The 23,412-nt window shown below is 43.3% G+C and overlaps 1 protein-coding gene across 1 annotated transcript in view; it reads left to right on the top strand.

The window, feature by feature from the left end:
- The window catches only part of LOC309403644 (gamma-aminobutyric acid receptor subunit rho-2), a gene marked incomplete at both ends in the record, with an annotated part of 38,007 nt that extends 19,703 nt beyond the window's left edge, over positions 1-18,304 (top strand). The window contains 7 exons of the mRNA XM_081997872.1: positions 3,130-3,197; positions 6,839-7,062; positions 11,181-11,263; positions 12,803-12,943; positions 13,185-13,337; positions 14,058-14,254; positions 17,996-18,304. Coding sequence (XP_081853998.1) covers positions 3,130-3,197; positions 6,839-7,062; positions 11,181-11,263; positions 12,803-12,943; positions 13,185-13,337; positions 14,058-14,254; positions 17,996-18,304 — 1,175 coding nt within the window. The remainder of the gene's footprint in view (positions 1-3,129; positions 3,198-6,838; positions 7,063-11,180; positions 11,264-12,802; positions 12,944-13,184; positions 13,338-14,057; positions 14,255-17,995) is intronic.
- Positions 18,305-23,412: the final 5,108 nt, after the last annotated feature.

The following is a 23,412-nucleotide window of genomic DNA, read 5'->3' as shown; positions in this document are numbered from 1 at the left end:
TTTAACTTTTCTTTGCTCAATGTCCTAAATAATCATAGAGAGTAGAAAGAAGTGTGGCTGCAACCAAGGTATAAGTTCATGGAGTGATTTCAAATTGAAAAGGACTGCATTAAAATACTGTATGTAAGACAGGCAGGGTTTGTAGAGAGATGTATCATGATTTATTAGGTCAACTGAAAGAACCAGAAATAGCAACCATCTCCTTAAAAACAGCACTCTGTAAGCTAATTCGCTTGATAGACCTTATCATACTCCACAACTGCTTAACTGATGAGGAGAAAAGGGAGCAGAATACTGTGAAGCCTGTGCCACAATATTTCCGCTTAATGAAGCCACCATTACGTCTGGCCAAACCAGCAGATGATGCATTTGTGGGGTGACAGAAGGGCCATGTGCTAGTTAGTGTCTGCAGGGTGCTGGATTGCGCATTAGGAAGGACACATCTGCCAGGGACATAAGCAATGTCTCCTCCCAGGGCAAGGAGCCAGTCAAAAGAAAGGATGCATGGCAAGGGTGACAAGGAAAACGTATCTGTGATTTTGCCATGGATCTGCCTCTCCTTGATGAGTTATGACGGTCTAAGAAGGAATCCACTGGCTGATGAACAGTTGCATTCTGTGGCCAGATCAGTAGGGACTGAGCACGTCTCCTGGCCTGGCAGGCAGGGACGGGTTCACAAGGATCTGAGGTGGTGCCACCAAAGGCAGAGGGCTTGCTGACCTGTCATCCTCCTCCATGCCTCTCTCCTCTGGACCTGGTGGCCGACTCAGCTGCCTGGCAGGTCTTTCCCTGGGTTGATTCAAGTCACTGGTTTGGAAGAAAATACCTGACTTGCTGCTGCTGCTGTTGGTTTTGGCTGGGTTAATTTTCTGTGGGTCAGTGAGCTGAACACTCCTACAGAAGGTCCCAGCTCAAGCTCAGTCTACTCCTCTATGCAACTTCACCCTTTGCTGAAAGTCATTCCCTGTGTAATCTGGGGAGGGGGCTGAGGACTGTTCTTGCCTGCTGAATGAGCACACCTGTGTTGTGAAGCCCTGTGTACAAGAGGAAAAAATCTTCAGCACTTCTCAGCCCTGCTGCTGGACGCATTTGTGGCAGCATGTCTGTGTTCCATCGGTGGGTGCAAGCTAGGGCTTTGTGGGTTTTCCCTGTTTCAGGGAATACCTGGGAGAAGGGGAACTGAATGCCAACAGGGTGAGAATTTCCTTGGCGTCCAGTGATTCCTTATAGTATATAAGCAACTGAGAGGGAGCCAGGAAAAGGAGCAAGATGGGCTTGTGTCATTGGAGTGAAAAACCTTACCAAAGTCTCTGGGCTCCTGAGGAACATGCCAGTGCTGATTAACTGGAATTTTTCGCCACGTAAAACTTCCTGGTGGACACCCTTAGGCTTGGACGGACACCACCAAGACATGAGTAAGAGTGAGCAAATGTTTTCTGGCATTTTTTAAAGCATGAAGTACACAGCTGTGTGTCTGAACATGACATGTAGGTGTTTGTAAGCATCTAGGAGTCATCTAAAAGTGCTGGGTTAGCCATGTTTCAGCTTCATTGCTGGGGCAACAGTCACGTAAATCGGAACTGGTGGTGCCGAGAAGCCTGGTCCTGCTCCACAGGGCTTTCTTCAGGGTGGATGTACCCAGTACAGCTGCTGACGGATGGCGCGGGCGCGACAGGCTGGAGCTGTGCGTGCGGAAGGGGGACGGTGTCACCCTCAGCATGCTGTGCTGTAATTCGGTGGGGCTGGCTTATCAAAGCCCTAGCAAAATCTGCATCAGGGCCAGTCACAGTAATCAGCTTGTCTCACGGGCTTTGCGATTACTCTTCCCCTACTGAGGCCGGGTTGGTGCTTCTTTCTCCTCCAGCAGAGGCAAATGTAAGGCTGTGTTCAAAAGTCCTGAAGATGCCTGGGAAGACCATGTCAATGTGGGTGCAGGAGCAGGACGGATGGCAGCTTGCAAAAGTGTTCTGCGTTCTCAGAACAGCGGTTCTGCTGCCTTGTTGGATGTATGGTGCATTCAAAGCTTGGATATGGTCTTGAGGAAGATGCTACTGTACCTAAATACAGGCATGCAGCAGGCCCTGCTGTGCATGGCACTGCAAAAATACAGGTCTGGATCTACAAACGGATTGTTGTGCCTCTTAAATACCATCCAACTGCTAATCAGGTTCAAAGTCTAGGTGCTAAAAATCTTTGCGAATCTTCATGGAGGCCACTGTTGTCCTCAGAAAATTAATTTCTGCTGGGCAAGGTCTACAGACCTGCTACTTCCTTCACCACGGTCTGTCTCACTGGCAGGGCCCAGACTGGAGATACGCTCTAGATACTCACATCGGCATGAACCCTGTGAGACCTACTGCCACACATGGAGAGCTCAAGGTAACAGTGGATCCACCTGGACTGTTCCTCAGCAGTTCCTGTGGACCTACCTTGGTGGGTCGTGCTTGGTGTGCCTGTCTCTGTAGGCCCTTACCTCCTCAGTGCACCGGAAAAGCGAAAAAGCTGTGTGACGGCATACTATGGAGAACCTGAGCAACCTGAGGAGGTCCTGGTCATTAACGAGAAGCAGTCTACAGTGAAATTTTGATACATGGTTTCTAGTAATAGAGGAGTGTGCATTTAGTATGGTATGTTTTCTGCTTATTTACTCTTCATGAATTTTCTGGTTGCTAATTTAAAAACTGCTGTGGAATACTAGTAGTATCATCAATGAGTCATATGAACCAAAATGTAGCTTGTCTTGTTGATAAGAAATGAGAAACCCACAGGAAGAGCTCATTGCTTGCAGTTTCTTCTACTCAGTCCCCTGGTTTTGGGTCTAAATTTGTTCATAAACACCTAAATTTATGATGGTATGGCTCAGTTTTTAAAATCATATGCAAGTGTTTCATTCAAGCTCTGGATTAACTGGGCAGACTGTCAACATTGCAGTGCATGCCAAGGGGAAGATAATTCAGTGTTTCAAAAGGGGTCTTACATGGTTATTCACTGGCTTTTCATCCAGTCCCCTCATGAAGAATCATGGACAGAAAAGCGTAACATAAGTTCAGAAATGTTTTGCATGCCACCTTACAGTGCTAATTAAATACAGAACACTTATTCACATATCTAAATCTCATTCTCTGACAGGCCCTGCAATTCCTGTTGGAGTGGATGTGCAAGTTGAAAGCTTGGACAGTATTTCTGAGGTTGACATGGTATGTAACCTTCTTTTAAGCCTCAATTATTTCTAGTCATAGAAAGTCCCTCTCACTTGAAACCTGTGGGTTTCAAATTATTGGTCAGATGAAAGTAATGGCAGCATTTGGCAAATTCAGAGGCTGATATTCAGAACTACAGACTTGATAAAAACAGGTGATCAAAGGCTTATCTCTCTATCTTCAGATAAAGGTTAAAAGTATGAAGGAAAAAGGGACCTTAAATAAGAGAATAATCAGCGCTATGAAGGATCCATCACAACCAAAAATATAAACAGCTGCGTATGAAGGCTTGAAGGTATATGGTGAAGTTCACATAAGCCACATTTACTGCAAGAGTTTTCTTCCTTAGGGAACCATTGAGTCCATTTTTTTAAAATGCATGCTTCTGGGAGGCACATTAGAAAATTAAGTTGGCAACATAAATGAGAAGGAGCTGCTCCTGCTTCTTCATCACTGGGAGTAACCTCATTGAGGCGCGTGAGCGGGAGCTGCCGGGGGAGCCGGAACTGCCTCTGCCAAAGTGGAATTTGGTGTGGGGGAATAGTCTTTCACTCACTGATGATGCTGTTCAGGAAATTTGCACCAAGTTCAGTTGTGATTTAGTATATTTATTTTTTTACTAACCAAAGAAGAGGAAGAAATACATGCAGTTGTTCACCCTCAACAGGTTTCAAGGTGTTCCCAGCGAAAAGAGTGTTCACATGCATTTTCCCTTTTGTTTTTTTTTTACTACAGGAAATGGAATAACAAGAATAGAAAGAGAAATGGAAAGGGCAAAACAGAGGAGAAGAGGAAGCTTCTTGGTTGCTTCCTCCTTCTGCCTTTTCCTCCCTGTTCTTAGGCACCTTCTCTGGTCTAGACAAAACATGAAGACTTAAAGGAAGAGGTTTAAGTTGATCGGATTTTACTGTGGTGCAATTACACATTCATTAAAACAAGGGAGCTTGCCTGCCTGGGTATTGAAAGAGAGGGGCTGGGGGGGATGAATGCAATAAAGTGCATGGGAGGGAGCTGTCAGCGTAGGAAATGGCTGTCGCAAGGAGACTTGGGGCTCTAATATATCAAGATAATGTGATAGCAGCAAAGAGACCTAATTAGTGCAAGTAAATAACTTGCAATACTTTGTCAGGAGCATCTGATTTCAAGAAAAATCTTGCCCGTCAGAAAGCTTTGAGGTCAGTTCTCTCCCTTTGCTGTTGATAGCTCTGCAGTCCTATTTTCCCAGCACAGGACAAGTACTTTCCACAGCTTATATTTGGGGTGGAAGAATGGTGTCCCAGGTCAGCCAGGGTTATGCTGGTTTGTTTTGCCAGCAGTCTGTCCCAGCATGGGTGTTTGCGGAGAGAAGAGCGGGCAGTAAGCTGTCTGCACGGCCGGGGGACGCACCCAGAGGAGCAGGGTGCCCTCCTCCTCTCCCCGCCGCAGGCAGGGCAGAGCTACGGGCAGAGCTTGTTTCAAGCCACTCTAGAAATCGGTTACCCTCAGCTGGGAAGTCTTCAACTATCATTGCTCGAGCAGGCACCCGGTGCCCCAAAGAAGCACCAGACCGAAGCATCACCCGCCGCAACCCACTGTACCTGCAAGACAGCGTGTGTCAATGAGAGCAGCTGCGGGCTGTTTAAAGCACATGGTTTTAAAACTGGTGCCTGTCTGGTCGGGGCGCGGGTGGGCTGCTGCTGTGTGCACTGGCAGGGCATGCTCTCGAGGTTGCCTGGAGCGTGGCACAAACACGAAATGTGCTGCCAGAGGTGAGGCACTTGTGAGGCACAACTCCAGCAGGTTGTCTCAGTAAACCTTGTTTCCTAAGGGATTTTCTTACTCATGAATGTTGAAATAAACCCCTTTTCTCAGCTTGTAGCTAGTGTGTGTGCTGGTCAGAAAGGAACAAGCTGTCAGTGATTGCGAACTGCCTCATTTGACTCACGCCATGAGAAAACATCCAGAAGCTGGATTTTGTACTTAGAAGCTGTTGTCAGCTGCCACTTCGCAGCACTTGGTGCCCTTTGTGGAGGCCTGTTGGGAGAGAGAAGGGAGCTGAAGGGGAGAGAGGAGAGGGCTCCTGCCCGGTGGGAGAGGGAAAGGAGTGCCCTGCAAAGTGGTGTGGCCCTTCCCGTGCTGTCCCTGCAGGCACTATCTAGCTCCCCGCTCCTCTCTGGTGGCTGTGAGTCGTGCTGAGGGTGCCTGGCTGGTGCCACGTCGGTCCTTGTCCCCCTGGGCTCTGCTGATGGAGCTGCCCAGAGGCATTTTGCAGCGGCAGCCTCAGGCTGCCTGGTCCTCCTCTCTGGGGCATGTCTGTGCATCTCACGTCATAGCCAGGGGGCTGCCCATGGCCATGAGGCAGGGTATGGTGACCCTGACTAGCCAGGCTCTCTTTTAACCCCTTTTTTGACTTGTGGTGTAACTGGCACTGACTCCTAAGCAATCATCAGTTATGCCTCTTCCTTGGTTTCCTTTTCCCAGCTCTGGCCAAGCTGATGAGCCTGATGTCCAGCCCCCGAGGCTGGCTCCTCCAGCCAGGCTGCAACCTAAGCCCTGCCAGTAGCAGCAGTCGCTGGAAAAGTTTCTCTGGGACGGTAGCTGTACGGGGAAGGTGGCCAGTGGCCAGCAGGGAACAGGAGCTGGCAGCATCCCTGGGGGGGAGCAGGGATGGAGGCTGGCACCAGTCTGCCAAGGTGGGGACCTGCAGGTGGGTGAGCAGACGTGTCCCTCTGGCAGGTCTCTGCCATGGTCAGAGAGGGAGGTGTCTGGCCAGCTCTGCCCCATGCAGGGCAGCAAGGCGAGGGCTGGCACTGGAGACTTCTTTGACAAACTGATGAAAAACCTACTGGCAATGCGAGACTGTTGCCAGGGGAGTTCTTTGAAACAGAGCACCAGGTTAACCGGTGGTTTGTCATCGGCAAAGCAAAATGAGGTGGTGGTGGTGGTTTTAGAAAGCAGTTGCCGAGTGGTTAGGAAGAGATCCCAACCTGTGTTGCTGCCCGCCTCGCCCACGTAACCACTCGCTTAATTGGGAATATAATGAAAACAAGTGTATTTGATCTCTTAGCATGAGAGAATAGATTCAAATACCTGAAAGCCAGGTAGGGATCAACAAACAGATGTTTTTCTTTGTGTGACTGAAGTTCCTGCCCCCTCATCAAGCTTAAAAGAGAGCTTTATTTAGACACTGGTACTGTACTTGTACTGTAGGTAAAACAATTCTCCTACTCGGTTGCTGTTTGGCAACAATTTAGTTCTTTTCAGAATAAGTTGCTTAGTGTTTAGCCTGACCATTAAACTGATTTTGAAAGTTTTTCCTCTAGAACATGCAATAGATACCATAGTCCTTCAAGATCATTTTCCCAGAATTGAAGAATCCTTTCTGCAGGGCGGTGCTTCTTTTGGGGCATATTTATATCCCTTTTGGGACTGAACGTTACTGGGTAGTTAATACATTGTTTGGGGGTTTATGTTTTGTTATGACTGAAATGATTTTGTCAGGAAAATCTACTCACAAAGAGCATTGGTCCAGGGAATAAACATGTTGAGAGGGGAGGGATTTCATCTACCTGGAGTAGTGAGTTTTCTTTCTGGTGTTTCCTAGGTGTAGAGAGCAACACTGACAGACCTCTCTCTGGTTCTCTTCCTTTTTTGTGAAGGATTTCACTATGACTCTGTACTTAAGGCATTACTGGAAGGATGAGCGTCTCTCGTTTCCCAGCACCACCAACAAGAGCATGACCTTTGACGGCAGGCTGGTGAAGAAGATCTGGGTCCCTGATGTCTTCTTTGTGCACTCCAAAAGGTCCTTCATTCATGACACCACCACGGACAACATCATGCTGCGAGTGTTCCCTGACGGTCATGTCCTCTACAGCATGAGGTAACGGTGCAGCCCCGCTGCTCCTGAGCATCCCTCAGGGCTTCACTGTTAATTTTGCTCCTGGCCTGGCTTTGGTGACCCCCAGGACTGCTACTGCCAACCCTCCTGCAGAGCCCTGTTTCCAGCATGTCCAGTACAAAGTGCTTCGCAGGAAGCTGCGAGGAACCATGCTGTGGGCAGTAATGGGATAATCTCCTCCCGGGAGAAGCATTCTCCTAACTCACTACAGTCAGAGGAAGGCTTAGTTGAGCAGGAATGTTTGTCCCGGGGTCAGTGTGTGATTAAACTGGAAGCTGCTGATATACCAGATGGTGACCTCTATAATTATCCTATTTTGCTTTCTGTTTGTCTAGAAAAACTTTTTTTTTTTTGGTTGGCATTTGCATGTTGATGTAAAGGTTTAAATTTATTGAAGCGGAAATGGCAACATTAAAGATGTCCTGTAGTCCCTGATTTTCTAGCAGGTTTTTTGGCTGTAAGAATTCTGAAGCATGTCTGTCATGACCTAAAGGGTTACCCAGCCTGCGGGTGTACACAGATCATGACCGTGGGTTTGTAGGATTCTGTAATACACAAGGACACAGGGGCTTTGTCCTCTAAATTTCTCTACCTTATTACAGATTACCAAAAATACCACAAAAATCACCACTAGCAAGTAAAGTACCACAAAATTACCACTAGCAAGAATACCTATGATTAATACAGCAAACATATATCTCAAGCTATTACACATTACTATCGGCAATCAACAACACAGTATCAATCAGTAGTACGGCAGCAGTCAGTAATAGCAGCAATCATTCGTATAGCAACAGTCAATCACGTAGCAACAGCCAATACCAGCACCAACGAAATACTTACATACTGTTACAGGTTACTACAAACTTACCATTAGTGAAGCAATTAATCAGCAATGGAACAGCAGATATACTTATGATAGATTACTTATATCGATAGGCAATACCAGTATCAAGTTAATTAGACAGATTACAGCAGGGGCTAAACCATCCCAAAGAGGGAGGAGGACTTACTGATCCCAGAGGGGCACCCAACTATCCCATGGGTGGGAAGATGAACCAAACTGACCTCAAAAATGGACCAATGAGCCAACAGAGTCTCACTTCAGAGATGCTCCCCATCATCGAGTCTGGTGTCAGCTAGGCACCCCCAGTGAGGGTGCTAAGAAAGTTCATGCAGCAAATTCAGCCTTTTTAGGAAAGGAAAAGTATGTACAGCACTGGAAGTTCCCAGAGAGAGAGGCTTCATTTAGGGTAAAAATTAAGTAATTTCTATATCAGAGAGACATATGATATCACAGGACACAACCCTTTCGAGCAGCCGATAGGTGCTGTTAATTTTTATTTTTCACCTGGGAAAGCCAAGAGACGATAATATTTTCTGTTCTTTCAGGCCATTTTTTATTTTCCAGACTGTTTTCCATCTTTTCAGATGACAAGTTGCCATTACAGTCCCTTGTTTTTGTGCTTATCGATGGTATCTCGGGTTGTCTCAGATTTCTAGGTACCCAAGCTGCACTTCTCAAGGTTGCTGCTGCTTCCCAGGCTGGCAGGCCTTTCTCTATCAGTATTTTTCAGCAGACATTTTCTTTTGCTCAGTAATTTTCCCCTTCTAACAGGCCACCTTTATGGCTGCTCACATCAGCATCCAAGCAGATTTCATTTACTTCAGAAGAGTGCAAAGAGAGATGTGGAGAAAAATACACCACCAGAGGAGAAAAAAGCTCTGGAGTCCAGACAAAAGGACATTTCTGCAGGACAGAAAATGCGCTCTCAGTGTACAGTGACCTTTGAATGCTTTGTTGCCAAGGATTTCTGGAATTTCTAGTATCTTTCTGGAACTTATTCACTTCAGCTATGGTAAAATAAGTTTCAAAAATGAGGAAAGGTCTTCCAATAAAGTTTGATTCAGGACGCTATTTCTTTTTGAAGTAGGCAATATCATCCGAAGTAGGACAATATCCTACCAAACCTGGGGACTCTTAAGTTCACTGGTTTCATAGTCCAAATGTAATTCTACTGAATTTATTTTAAAAAACCTGGACAAATTATTAAAACCACAAAGAAATGCATGTGTGTAAATAAGAAAAAAGGTATGTACCATATATCCACTTTCATTTTAACCAAACATTTAGGCACAGTTACCATGTTCTGAACTCATTTAATAAATGCATTAATTGCATGAAAGGTCTGATTACTCACACCTTAACTAAGCATCTAAAGACGTTGTCTATTTTATTAGAACTGAGTAAGGATGAAGGTGCCATGTAGCAGGAGAGACAGGAAGGAGAAATTAAAATGAAGAGGGAGGTTAGATGTAAGCTTGGGTCGGCACTGAGCAGAGAAGAGCGGGAAGAGGGTACAGATCTTCTTGACAGATGTTGCTCGGTGTAACCAGCTGTGGGTTTCCATTGCTCACATCCCACAGTTTTTGTGCACTGAAGCCCGCAGCATGCCACTTGTTAGCAGTGGTCAACAACCAAAATGAAGGAATAAGTATTTTTAATGGCAAACATTGGCTCTGTTCAGGTCTGCTCATTTGCCCATGTACAGAGTTTTTACTTTCAAAGTTTTCTGTGAGCTGTCAAGGAGTTGATGTGACTTTCTAATGTAACCCCACAAGAGAGAAGGATGTGAGTAATCAGAGCTGACTGCACAAGAGTTAAATGGATAATTTGATTCATAAAATCCAAGGATACACATCTGCCTGATATTTGGGCCTGGTGGTGTTTAGGACAGTCGGAACATGATCCGGCTGCCCAAGCATGGGTGTGCAGTGGCATTGGAAATGTCCCCCAAGATATCTCAAGGTGTCATGGGGTTGGCACTGAGCTGAGGGACATTTCATTCCTCATTTGGGCGTTGGGCTTTCAAGGCCAGCTGAACACTGCGCTTTAGTTGAGGAATATCTTATTGACAAGCTGAGTTTCTGTGCTGTCCCTGACTAACAAATTGTTAATGACCACACATTGTGCCACAGTTTAGGTGACCCCAAGGAAAGAAAACTACTGACTTGGTAATGAGACTGAGTTATACAATGCTTAAATGCTACACACAAGTATGGGAGGTCATTGCTACAATATACCCTCTGGAGCATATCCCCAAAAAGCTTCTTTAAGTTTTGCTCATATGGCAAAATATTGCTCTAGTTTTATAGTCCAAATTAACAGCATGTGCTTTTCAGGGGCAATGAGTGTGTAGGTCAGAGTAGGACTTGGATCACAATCCCTTTAACAGAAGAAAAGCTCTTTATCAACATCTGCAACGAATCTAGAAAATGGTCATGGCCAACATAAGTCAACTTCTGAAACGATGACTCACATTGTTTCAGATGTTTTTCTGATTTTCCTTACTAAATTGGAAGCTCCACTGCAAATCTGTCCACAAGACAAAGTTCAGTGACCCACTGGAAAACTTATTATGTAATGTTGTGGACAACTGGACTCATTTGAAAATGGGAGCTGTGATGGCTGCAGCTTTTTAGCTAAGACACAAACTTAGAGTCAAGTCTCACTTGTTGAAAAACAGCTACACCGATTTTACAGCACCTGCCCCAGAAACACACCCCCCAGATTAAAATAATTTGATCGAGGACTGACAGAAACTGCTTTTGCCTTAATAATGTATATACTGGAGGAATTTTGTGGCTTGCAGTAAGGTTGGTCATGTCCCTGAGGCTTGGGTCATTGTTGGGATGACTATGGAGACAACTGAGGAATGGGGAAAATGTGGAAACCTTAATCAAACTGGACATAAGAGAACTTTCAAATGTAAATAGTGAAGTTATTTTATATTGTTGCCTTGTAGGGAAATAGTTGGATATAAAACACAGTGGAAGTATCCATACTGACATTAGTATTACCATAGTGTGCAAGATAGTACTTTAGTTCCGTGATAGATCTTGAAATTACAGCTTCCTTTGGAGCATCTGCATATAATCCATCTCGCTTGGACATGGAGAATTGATTGGCATTTTCCTGGGGATTTTATGGTAACATTATGCATAACTGCTGGCTTTAAAGTTGCAGAATGATTTATCTGTGTTAACATTCTCCGTTCATTCATTCATAGAAACCAACCTTTCTCATTTTTGACTTCTAGGATCACAGTGACAGCAATGTGCAATATGGACTTCAGCCGCTTCCCCCTGGACTCTCAGACATGTTCTCTGGAGCTGGAAAGCTGTACGTTGTATCTGTGTTTCTAGCTAGATGTGCTCCATGGCTGGCTGCACACATTTCAGAATACAGTCTATTTTAGAGCCTGAAAAAATAATTCATCAGAGTTACTAGGAGTCTTTCTATTGACTTACTCTGTTGTATATCCAGCCCTTGTGCTGCAAAACAGGATAATTTTCAAGGAAAGCATCCTTGTATGAATTTTAGCAGATGGCACTTTCAAAAAACAGCACCAGCAGAAATGTTCAACATATACTGCTTCTCAGCAGCTTGCTGATGAGAAATGTCAAGAGAGGTTTTGGTCTGTTCATCGCTTCTGACAAGAAGGTGGTACTTTCAAGTGTCACAGTAAAAAATTGAGTATAATGATCATTGATTTTCTCTAAATTTCATTACCAATGTAGTTTATGTATGGTATAATCCTGACCCTGCAAACTCTGTGGCTGGGCTCAGCTTCTTTGGGAAGGAGCTGTTCTGTGGAGAAAGTGATGGCTGTTGTGTAAACTTTCAGCAGAGTGTGCAAAGAGTAACATCGAATTGTTTTGAGGTCCTCCCAGCTATTTAACTGAAATTTTCCTCTGCAGGCAACAGAATCACAAAATCACAGGGTAGTTTAGATTGGGAGGAGAGTTTTAGGTTGGGCTTGAGGTCAGCTTCTCCAACTCCCGGCTCAGAGCAAGGAGAGTTTTATAGTGGGTTGCTCAGGGCTGTGTCCAGTTGGGTTTTGAACATTGCCAAGGTAGTGGAGGCTCCACAAATTTTCTATGCAACCTGTTCAAATATTTGACAGCCCTCATCCTGAAAAAGTTTCCTTTTACCTGCTTAGAAAAAATCCTTTGCTGCAGCTTGCATCCCTTACCTCTTGTCCTTTCACTCTGCATCTCAGAGAAGAATCTGAGAAAAGCCTGTCTCCACCTTCTGTATGACCCCCAGCAAGGCAGCTGTTGGACCCCACCTCGTCCAGCTGAACAAACCCAGCTTCCCCAACTTCTCATCTTATGCCATGTGCTCCAACCCCCTGATAATCTTGATAACCCTTTTTTTCATTCCCCATTCCTGCAACCTAGTGCACTAATTTTTTCATTTACAGTCTTCAAATATTTTTAGACTTTTGCTTCAAATTAAACCTGGTACTCTTGTTTTTATCATTCTAAGATAGTTTGAGGTGTTTGTGTTTCTTCCTTCCTCTAAATTCAGGTGTTTTACCCGTTACTTTTCTGAGTTATTCTTATCAGGTAGCAATACCTTGTTGATGATTTTTGATATGTGATGCTCAGAAAAGTACCATTTTATCTGTCATTTCATCAGTGTGGAGTAAAAAGAGGATGTGTTTCCCTTGATCAGCATGACCTGGACTTTTTGTTGTTGTTGTTATGGTATGTCATATGGCAAGATCTTTTTAACTTGCTGTTGTTAACACACTTATTTGAGGCAATACTTCATGCCAGAGATGCCTTTGTGTTTGTTAATTTTGTCTGGATCTATTAAATTTTGCTTCCCCTCCAAGCTGAAGTCACATCACATCGCATTTCTTCTTTCCCCAAGATGCTTACACTGATGAAGATCTGATGCTGTATTGGAAGAATGGGAATGAATCTCTGAAAACCGATGAAAAGATTTCTTTGTCTCAGTTTTTGATACAAAAATTCCACACTACGTCGAGACTGGCTTTCTACAGTAGCACGGGTATTGGCCTTTTCTGATTTAATGCTATTGCTAAAGCTAATGCTGTATTAACTGCTTGTGAGCTGTTGGGATTATATGTCACTGAAACGTAGTCTCCACAGTCTGGACAATACATTTTTTAAAAGATCAGTTTCTCTTTTCACTACCCTTTAGAAATTAAAGAGCAAAAGAAAGATCTTATCTTTCTGTGCCTACCATCCAGGCTGTTCTCACTGATTCTGGCTTTCCTCCTCTCTCAAAGGTTGGTACAATCGCCTCTACATAAACTTCACTTTACGCCGGCACATCTTCTTCTTCTTGCTCCAAACCTACTTCCCTGCTACCCTCATGGTCATGTTGTCCTGGGTGTCTTTCTGGATTGATCGCAGAGCAGTTCCCGCCAGAGTCTCTTTGGGTGAGAGCAACTGCAACAAGCCATGACCATGTGAAACTCTTTGAAAGTGAAAATTCTGGCAGGAAAGTGAACTGTTCTTTTTGGTGGTTAAAGATATCGGGGAAGCAAATTTTATCTGATGATGTAAATATAAAACATAAACCTTGCAGTTTGTCTCAAGTCCTTCATCTTTAAGCAGTCCTCCTGGTCTATATTTAGCTTTGGACAGAAAGAGCTGTGATTTCAAAAATAAAGGTGGGCAGAGAAGAGAGGTTTCAGTATTTATGAGTCAATGAATTAAGATTTTTGCCTGTTGTCAAGTCCTGCAGTTCTGAGACATGCATTGCCATGGGTGAGGGTAGAGTTTCACAGGAGTTAGGCACCTGCAGGGAATTAAATTTTAATGAGTGCCTTTCACGAGCAGGATCCTGCTGTGTCCCAGCTGCCACAGCAGGTGTTCCAGCCCAGGTATGTGTCTTCCCAACCAGCTGGCACTGGTGCTGTGGCCGGTGGCCTTCTCCAGGCTGCCTGGAGGGCGCTGTTGTGGCACACCTTCACAAAGCTGGGAAAGAAAGGCAGCAAGGGATTCTGCATTGGCAGGACAGGTATTATCACTTTTTTTTTTCCTCATATCTACTATCTCTTAGGGCATTGTGTAGACCATAATTCCTGTTTTTCTTGAGACAAAAGCCTTATGGACTGTATCAGCCAAAACCACTTATTTCTTTTGGTTCTTTCCAGGGATAACCACTGTGCTGACCATGTCCACGATCATCACTGGGGTGAACGCCTCCATGCCCCGTGTTTCCTACATCAAAGCAGTGGACATTTACCTGTGGGTCAGTTTTGTGTTCGTCTTCCTCTCGGTGCTGGAATACGCGGCAGTGAATTACCTGACTACGGTGCAAGAGCGGAAGGAGAGGAAACTCCGGGAGAAGGTGAGAAAAGTTTTTGTTTTGTTCATCCATTTATTTCTTCTTTTCTTATACCTGACCTGGTCTTTCTATTGACTGGCTTATGTCTATAAATGGGAAAACACTGACATCCATGTGTGTATAATTGGATCTGTTTAGACCGCTCCACCTCATGTTGAATTGCTGACACCAGAAAAACAAGAATTGGTCTTGTGGGTCTTTGTAAAAACATCAGAGAAGAGGCGAGTGTGATCTGAACTGGGGAAGTCTGCAACCTGGGACTGTGTGGGGATGGCAAGAGGGGAGACTATCAAATTTGATACTTTACTGCAGGTGCCACAATTGCTATTTTTTAAATCTAAACTTGTTATTTGGGTCGAATTCGTTTCCTCCTTCTACAGTCAGCTTTACTCTGGAAACTGGTTTAAATGGATGTACTAGTAGAGTTGTTCCCCGTTACCAAAACCAAACAACAGTCATCTAAGTTTATGCTTGTACTTTTTAATGTTCTATGAAAGGTCTTATCCTGCATCCTTGGAGGTTTTACAGACCTGACCAGATTCATCCCTGAGGCGTTTGGCCCTGCTGTGAGCAGGAGGTAGGACTAGAGACCTCCTGGGGTCCCTTCCAGCCTGAATTATCCTACAAACCTGTGATGCTGCCTTCTTTGTCATTTAACAAAACACCCTCACCCTTTAAACACTAAGGCTTGGCACCAATTTTTTTCAGTCCCCAGACACCCAGAACATCATCTTATTTTACAGCTTCTTTCTTCCCATTAGGAACTCCCAACATTAGTTCACAGGTAACATTGGTCACCTATTGCCTTTGACTCCTGGAGAAATTTTTATCAGCCTTTCAGAAATGCCGGTGCAGACATCATCATTCATATGATTTGACCAGGGACATTTCCCTCTCTGAACTACTCTGTTGGCTTTGCATGTCCTTCTCTTCCCCTTGCACTTCTTCCTATGACTTCCTGGAAGTACAGAATAGACCACCTATCAGCCCAGTATGTCTCATAAAAAATTTAGTTAGATAAAATTTAAAAAGTGATTGGAATAAATTCCACAGACTCCTGTGACATTTTACCTCTCTCCAAGGCCTCCTTAACAGTAGTGTGATTCTGGAAAGCTAATTGAACAAGTCCTGAGTATTAAGCTGAGCTAGTTGAAGATGTCGCTGCTCATTGCAGGGGGGTTGGACTAGATGACCTTTAAAGGTCCCTTCCAACCCAAAGTATTCTGTGTTTCTATGATTCTATGATCTTGATTTATCTATTTCTCTATCCTAGTCCCCACCCAGGGCCCAGCAGTTCTCTGCAACGCAAGGTAGAGTGTTTTGCAAGCACAGTGAGTCAAGTGTGTCTTACTTGCTGTGTGTGAGTGGTGGTCTGTGGCCTTTTAGCCAGCCCTGCTCAGACTTCCCATGTCCAAAGAAGAGTTTGTATAAACCCAGTGCATCTTGACAGTACTCAGGAAATAACAAAAATCATCATTGCTAGGTTCAGCTTGCCAAGAATAAACCTGTTGTTTTTTTAATGGCAAGAAAACTCTCCTTCTGTATCAGAGGGAAAAAAATGAACTTGAGAGGGTTTGTTACTGTTAAGTTTTCAGGAAAGTTTTCCGACATCCAGTGATGGCATAACTTGTTATTTGTATCACAAATCTGCCCTTTATTGAGTCTTGTGCATTGAATTCTATATTCAGCAAATGCCTTTTTACAACACAAAGTAAAATATTCTATGTAGTCTTCAGCATGTGACAATATTAATTCTCAATGGTGGTAATGGAAACAGAGATAATAAGTGACATTACTTGAGGGGATTGCAGCAAAAGTGCTCTTGAAGACACAGAAGAGACATTTCTCACTGTAAACATAGATCTTGTCAGCCAATGCTGCTCCCCTATGAAAGATCCAAAGAATCTGAATACAAATATATCAGGGTGCCCAGAAAAGACCCCTATGTTATGTCTACGTTAAGAAATTAAATGTGCCTGGGACCAAGGCTGATGAACACAGAGTATCTAAAACTAAACCTCCTTTCCCTCAAAATCAGCATGGTGAACCGCCTGTGGCAAATGGTCCGTGGCCCATGCTAATTCCTGAACTGTACATGGGAACTTTTTGGTGCTTGTTGGCCTGGACAAAATTCAGGAGAGCGACATTTCTGGCACTCTAATAGTATTGTCATCTGAGTTCCCATGCCCAGGGATGCTCTTTGGCAGTGTTTAATTTAGTAGTATAGACATAGACTAAAATTGCTGCAGCATGAAATTATGTAGCATACTTGTGCACTTATGTGCCTATGTGAAGATGGGTGTAATTTAAGACTCTGTAGGGGTGGGTTTCTAGTATGTTAGGCTCCCTTGTCCATAGGGGTGGCTGTCATCACATGTATATGAAGCCAAGGGAACTGTAATTTGACCTGGGGACTAAATCTGCAGGATTTCTTTCTCTGTTGGATCCTGCAGCAATTAGCTTATTGCCATTAAGTGCTTTCTCTTCCACCCACCCACCATCTCACAGACCTGTCACCAGCTTATGGTACAGAGCCTGATGTAATTCTTCCTTCTGGTTTTTGGGTTTGGGGTTTTTTTTTGAGGTACACCTGCTTAGTATAAAATATGTCTTAAAACTCAGCTGATGTTCAGCTGTACCCATGGAGAGTGCTCCAAAAAATTCCTTCAGTGATGGGTCTAACAAGTAGAGCAAATGGGCTACAAACTTGTCATGTTTTGCTGCACACTATCTGCTGATGCCAAATCATTTGATTATGACTAGAACACAGAAAACAACTCCTAAGTTGATTTTCAGGTTTTCAGTAAGCAATGTGATCTGTAGTTAAATAATTTGAAGAAAAAACCTTGAGTGCAGAGTTTTCTAGTGGCGTCCTTAATATTACATATTCAGGTATATGTACCTTTTTTAAAATATATATATATATAGGATATATACTTTTTTGTGTATACATCCTTCATTATTTTAGTTGAACTTATCCTTGAAAACAAGTCGTTGGTGTTATTGGGTAACGAAAGCAGTCTGTTGGGAATCGGAGGCAGGAACTCCTAGAAGAAAGGAGGTTTTGGAGTCCATTTTAATTGCATACAAATATATAATCCATATTGCTGAGACAGAAAACCTGCAGATTTTAAACATGAGAAGATAGCATTTGCTATTCAAACTTCTACTGTATTAAAATTTTTTTAGACTTGTGGAATGCATGCTTGTGCTGATGAAGTCAATGTGAGTTTTGACATCGACTTCAACAGAGCTGGGATTTTACATCTGGTTTTTAACTGGTCCTTTCCTTGGTTTAAAATCAGTTTTAAAATCAGTACCTGTGAAAGCAGAACTTGGCCCTTTTTCCCACAACATGTACTGGATAAGCCATTTCCACAGATAAAACTGCCTCTTGCCTTTGAATATTTATAAACAAAAAGAATGCAGAATAAGGAATCTGAAGACAGCAAGGCTGAACAGAGCTAGCTAAGAAAACCTTCTGGTTGCTTTTTATGTCTGCTAAAGCACTTTTCTAATCTTTCCTGAAGCTGCTTGTCCAAGCAGTGTAGCTAAACCACATCTCTTCCTTTGGAACACAAGCAAAAAAAAAAAGTGACTTTTTTGTTCAAAGAGGAATTTGCAGTATCTCAACTAAAATTTGAAGCTCAACAGTTTACAAGCTGTCTCTTAATAGAAGGACATAATTTCTGCTGCTAATGTGTTCTTCCAGTATTCAGCTATATTTCTTGTTTATGTTCCTAGTTTCCATGTACATGTGGAGTACCTCATTCGAAAACTATGATGCTTGATGGAAACTGCAGTGAATCTGATGCCAACAGCCTGGCAGGATATACAAGAAGCCAGATGGTCATAGAGGAAGAAAAACAAGAAAAGATGGTTGTGCACTTAGCTATGAGCAATGAATCCAGTTCATCAAGGAAAAGAGGCCTGAAGGGCCATGTGGGCTTGCTCATCATCCAGAACACTCATGCAATTGATAAATACTCAAGATTAATATTTCCAGGCACCTATATATTTTTTAATTTGATATATTGGTCTGTCTTTAGCTAAGTGTGCTGGCACAGCAATGACTGAAGCAGAAGACCTTTACAAAACTCTGTTTTGTTGGTTCTTTTTCAGTCCAACTGTGTGCAAAGCCAGAAAACTGATTATTTTATTGCTTCTTTGGACGGTAAAGGGGAGGGCACATCCTCCAGTGGGCAACTCCATGCACCGGCATCACGGAGGAACCTGCTGTGCTGGTTGCTTTCCAACCGACACCCCAGTTCCTGTTTGCTTTATGACACATGTCATTTCTCATACTTGAAAATATGTGCTCACCATTCACTCAAAAGGTGCTCTATGTTCATCTGGGGCTGGCAACACTGATGGTGCCTGCTGTGCAATGGACAACCAGAGATGGTGCTCACATGGGCTGTCCTGAGGGATTAAACAAATGCAACTTGCAAGGAGGGGTCTGGACAGTGCATCTCCTGTAAGCAAACTGAATGAGGCCTTTCCGTTTGAAAATATCTGGTTTTGAGCAAATTCTTTTATTTTTCTTTGGCATATGAACATAATGTTTCTTTCCATTGGTTTATGAACAAGATCTCCTTTTAGGGTCCAAATTCTGGTCTCTCTGGATAGGACCTTCATTGATACCAGTAGGACAGTTGACTGGGTAGGATCAATGGGCTAGGTTACAGAGTGCAGGTGGTAGGTTTGAGTCAGTGGTCATTTTTTTCCAGATTTGAAGTGGAGAGTGATGCTGAAGCAGAGCAAAGAAGCCCACAGACTGACAGCAGATGGCCCTCAGGGTACATGAGTAATGAAAACAGGGAGGTTTAGGCATGTGTTCTTCATATAACTTGAGCACAGCATGTGAGACATAGCACCTGCCCACTAAAATGAGAGGGGAAGATGGTATGTGGCAAGTATAGTCAGCACACAGTGAATGGGCAACATCTCCGGGACCATCACTTTCTCTCTCTAGGAGCAGAAAACAGTGTTGAGGGCAGCACTGGTGGCTATCAAAGATTTTCCTCACCCTTGTGAGGAAAGTGGAGCCCACAGAGAAACTACATATCCCAGTGTGCCTCTCCCAACCAACATATTGTCCTCCTGTCAGGCATTTTGGATCAAGAGGGAGAGATGCCTGCCAGATCCTCTCTCTGCAGAAACATAGGCATGTCAGAGATTAAATGGCCAAGAATAATAATATTGTGGGATTCAGTGAGACCCCTCCTGGCCTCTGGCTCCAAGGTTGGTATAAGTCAGTCCTTTGAAGCTGCTGGAGAGCACTGTAACAAGCTTCTGTGCTTGGCATTACATTTTTCATCCCATGATATCTCCCTTCCTTTGTTAACAATGCTGACAGCAAAATCCAAATGTAGAAACATGATAGCACCAAGACAATGATGGCCAGGTTTGTTTGCCCTTTATTTTTAGAAAACACCATGACTTTGGGTCTGTGGAGGAGATTATGTTCATCAAAATGTTTGGTTACCAAGCTGAAACTCAGCAAGGTGGGCAGAGCCTAAAGCATGAAGACCCAAGACTGAGGTTAGAAGCTGACAATGATAAGATTAAGTTATATCTCCGACTGGGGTTGGGCCATGAAAATTCAGATAAACCACGTGAATAAAGGAAAAGCAAACAAAAATACTAATAAAACTGTAACTGTTTGTTGGCGTGTGAAATTTTCTGCTTACCATAGCAGTAATTCTTATGTCTTAAATCTCAAGGGATGTAGAAGATGTCAGGGAAGCGTCAACTCCAGGCTGTCAACAATACCCAGAATTTTTCTTGTGCCTCAAATATTGCTCAGTCACACTGATCGTCACACTGATTTACTGGAAAGAATATTGACAAGAGAAACTAAAATTAACAACTGTGTTCCCCTTTCATCGGCCATGTTAATAGCTGACATTAACAGATTTCTGTGTGATCATACAACTAAGAAAATACAGCCTTGAAATCTCTGGTGAGAAGGGGAGCCATGGAAGGATAGTATCTGAAAGGAAGGATTGCCCTGTATCCCAGCCTGCCACTTCTCTCCTGAGCTACCAGGTCAGTGTGTTTACCACACATAGCTCTTGTTGGACCTGAAACCTGGATACTTCTCACATTGACAGGTGGAGATCTCTGCAATAAAGAGGCAAGAAGTATTAAAGAAATAGCTCATTCTTATTTTGAGAGGTTGAAGCCTGGATATAACAGCGTACATTCTTCAGCATTAGCAGTTTTGAGCGTAAAACGGGAACTGAGGCTGCGGTTGGCAGCAGGACAGCACAGTGAAGGGACCTTTGCTGGGGGAAGGCAGCAGAACTGCACCATGAAGTCACCAGTGCAGGGAGTGAGAAACTCAGTTCCCGTGCCCCCCGTTTTGCCAGTCTTTCTGCATTACCCACGGCACGTGCCATTTAACCTCTCAGTGCCTCGTCTTCTCCATCTGGAAAGTGGAGACCAACAACATTTACCTACCTCATGAGGTGCCGAGGGGCTTAACTTGCTTAACTAGCACGTGTGTGGGGCATGGTTATGATTTCTGAGCAGGTGACCTAGTGGGAATCCAATGGTTTTTGTCTTAGTTACCAGTGAGTTCTTCAAATGTGTCCTCTGAATCAGTCCATCTGGAAGAGAGCGGGTATCTCCCCCACCTTATAATATTAAGCCAGGTAACTCCCCCACATTATAATGATATTAAAACAGAGATAAATGTAGCCCTACTTTCTGTAGCCAGAAAGTGAACACTATAAATGAATAATGCTTCCCAGCATAGAAAAACAGGAAGTCCTAGTGCTTTACTTCTTTGCCATTTGTTTTGATTACATCTCCCTTAGAAGTTATGTGGCAGATGACAGAGACAATCCTTTAGATCCTATCATCTTTGTACTAGTGCTGCCTGTAGTTTAAATGCTAGCTAATAAACATCTTTTGGAGAGGCTACATTACTGTTATTTTATACGCGTATGTAGATAACTGGTAAGAGATTGAAGTCTGTTTCTACCAGACACAATTATACAGCCTATAAAACCATTAAGGAGGGTCTTTTTCCATTAAAGGAAAAAAATATCTCTATCTTGGGCACCACTTACACTTATTATTAATTAAAACAATAGATGAAAAGTATAGATGCAAATAAAACCCAGACATCTCTTTCAGGCAGCATATGAATCGTAGTTTTCTGCTTATTAAACGTAGGGTAGCTAGGCATGAAGCTAGAACAAATATTTGAAGTGTGGTCTTGAGAATGTATTTCACCTTTCGTCTCCCTTGGGTTACAAAAGACTTCATGAGCGCTGTCTAACTTCTAGTTGCAAGATCCAACCAATGTTTTGAGAAATAGTGCCTGAAGCTTGGCTCTGAATACTGTTTGATGGAGACAGCCCAATTCTATGAAGCACTGAGCATCTGGACAATTAACCCACCGAAGGACAGGGTTTTCAGAAGTGCACAAGGGATTTGGGCAAATGAAGCCCATTGATGAATATGCCTGCTCTGAATAACCTGGTCCAATTGCGGAGAGAGAAAATGTCGGCCCCGCTCATTCTGCATCTGGCTCATTGTACTTTTACTTACTTCTAACCAAATCATGTCTTTGAAAGAAAGTAACTCTCTCTCTATATATAGGTATGTACACATATGTATAATGTATATGCAGGTAGCATATAACAAAGGAAGATACTGGGACATATATCTATGTTAAATAGTGTATATATGTGAAATTGTAATATATTGTATGTCAATTACCATTTATTATGCCCAGAAAACTTACTATGTCGAATTGAAAAGTCTCTTATTGCCATCCAATGCCAAGAAATGAGGTAACGGCAAGTTATTCTGTAAATAAAAATTATTTTCCTTCTGAAAAGGGAAGTGTTGAGAAGTTTGCAAGAAAGGCTGATGCTAAACTGGTTGTACAACGGGTACAACTCACTGTGCTGCTCACTGTAATCAAACTTGTTAATAAATTAACAGATGGAAAGGGTGGAAAAGAGTTCATTTCATGGTGTGAACTTTAAAATGTGCTTTTAATTCTGTTTGGAGATCCATTACATATGAGGTAATGCCCAGTGGTAAAGGATTTGAATAAACACCTAATTTCTAATTGATTTTAAATAAAAAGCATCTCAAAAGGTGGAAGAAATGTAGTGGAAGCATGCAAGTACTTTGAAGTATGCAAAACACCTTGGGAAAACTGAGCCGTTAATTACAGCTATAAACTACAAAGACCTTTTGTGAAAACTGCAGCCCACAACTGAAGAAATTTTAATAATTACTTTACATTTAAGGGCGCATTTTCAAAAGTCCAAATGGCAGGTATATTTCTCAATCTCCATTTGACTGTAAATGAGAACTTGCCATTTAATTCCTCATTTGTGCCTTTGAAAAGATTGTCTCCACACTTACTTACCAATGGAAGATAAAACGGCGCCGAGGTCCCGGCTGCCCAGTCTCAGCTGTTATCCCTAATGCAGACAATGGGACTAAAGGAATGGACATGGGTGAGACTGATACCGGGACCACTGAATAATGGCTATTGTCTGTCAAATTTCCACAATGGAGAGATCACAGCAAGGTACAGTCTAGCTAAATGAGATACTGTCCTGCTGAAATTTAAAGAACAGAAAAATGTATTTAAAAAACAGTAAGATTTTAGCACTATTAAAATTAAAATGCAATCCTGTCTCACACTAAAATGATTAATTCCTTTGCGAAAATGAAATTTGAAATAATGTATCAGGGTCATTACTTTCCTGGTCAGAGGAATTACCATTTCAGATGAAGCAAGAAGAGTGGGGAGGGAAATCATGCATGAGGAGGGGACAAGGTGCTGTTCTTGTCATCCAGCTCTTGCGGTGGTGCAGGGCCGACCACCAGGCTGAGCAGAGCCCACCGCGGGGGCGAGGATCGGAGGACCCAGCTTTTCCAAGGCACTCGGTGCCTGGGCATCACACCATGGGGCACTCCTTGATTTGGGCAAGAAAAATTCTACTGGGAACTAGGCTTACGCTAGCTGCAGGCTGGGACCTGAGGCAGGGGGGACATTGACAGACAAGCAATATTTGCACTCACAGCTGTCCACAACATTTTCTCAAATGAATCATGCCTCATGGTACTGACTTTTGATGCTGGCCTGCGTTGCGCCCGTGAAAGAGGGCCCCTGATCTAGGACA

Source organism: Phaethon aethereus (assembly GCF_964289735.1).
Source record: "Phaethon aethereus genome assembly, chromosome: 3".
Taxonomy (NCBI): domain Eukaryota; kingdom Metazoa; phylum Chordata; class Aves; order Phaethontiformes; family Phaethontidae; genus Phaethon; species Phaethon aethereus.
This window is presented reverse-complemented; position numbering and strand designations above follow the sequence as displayed.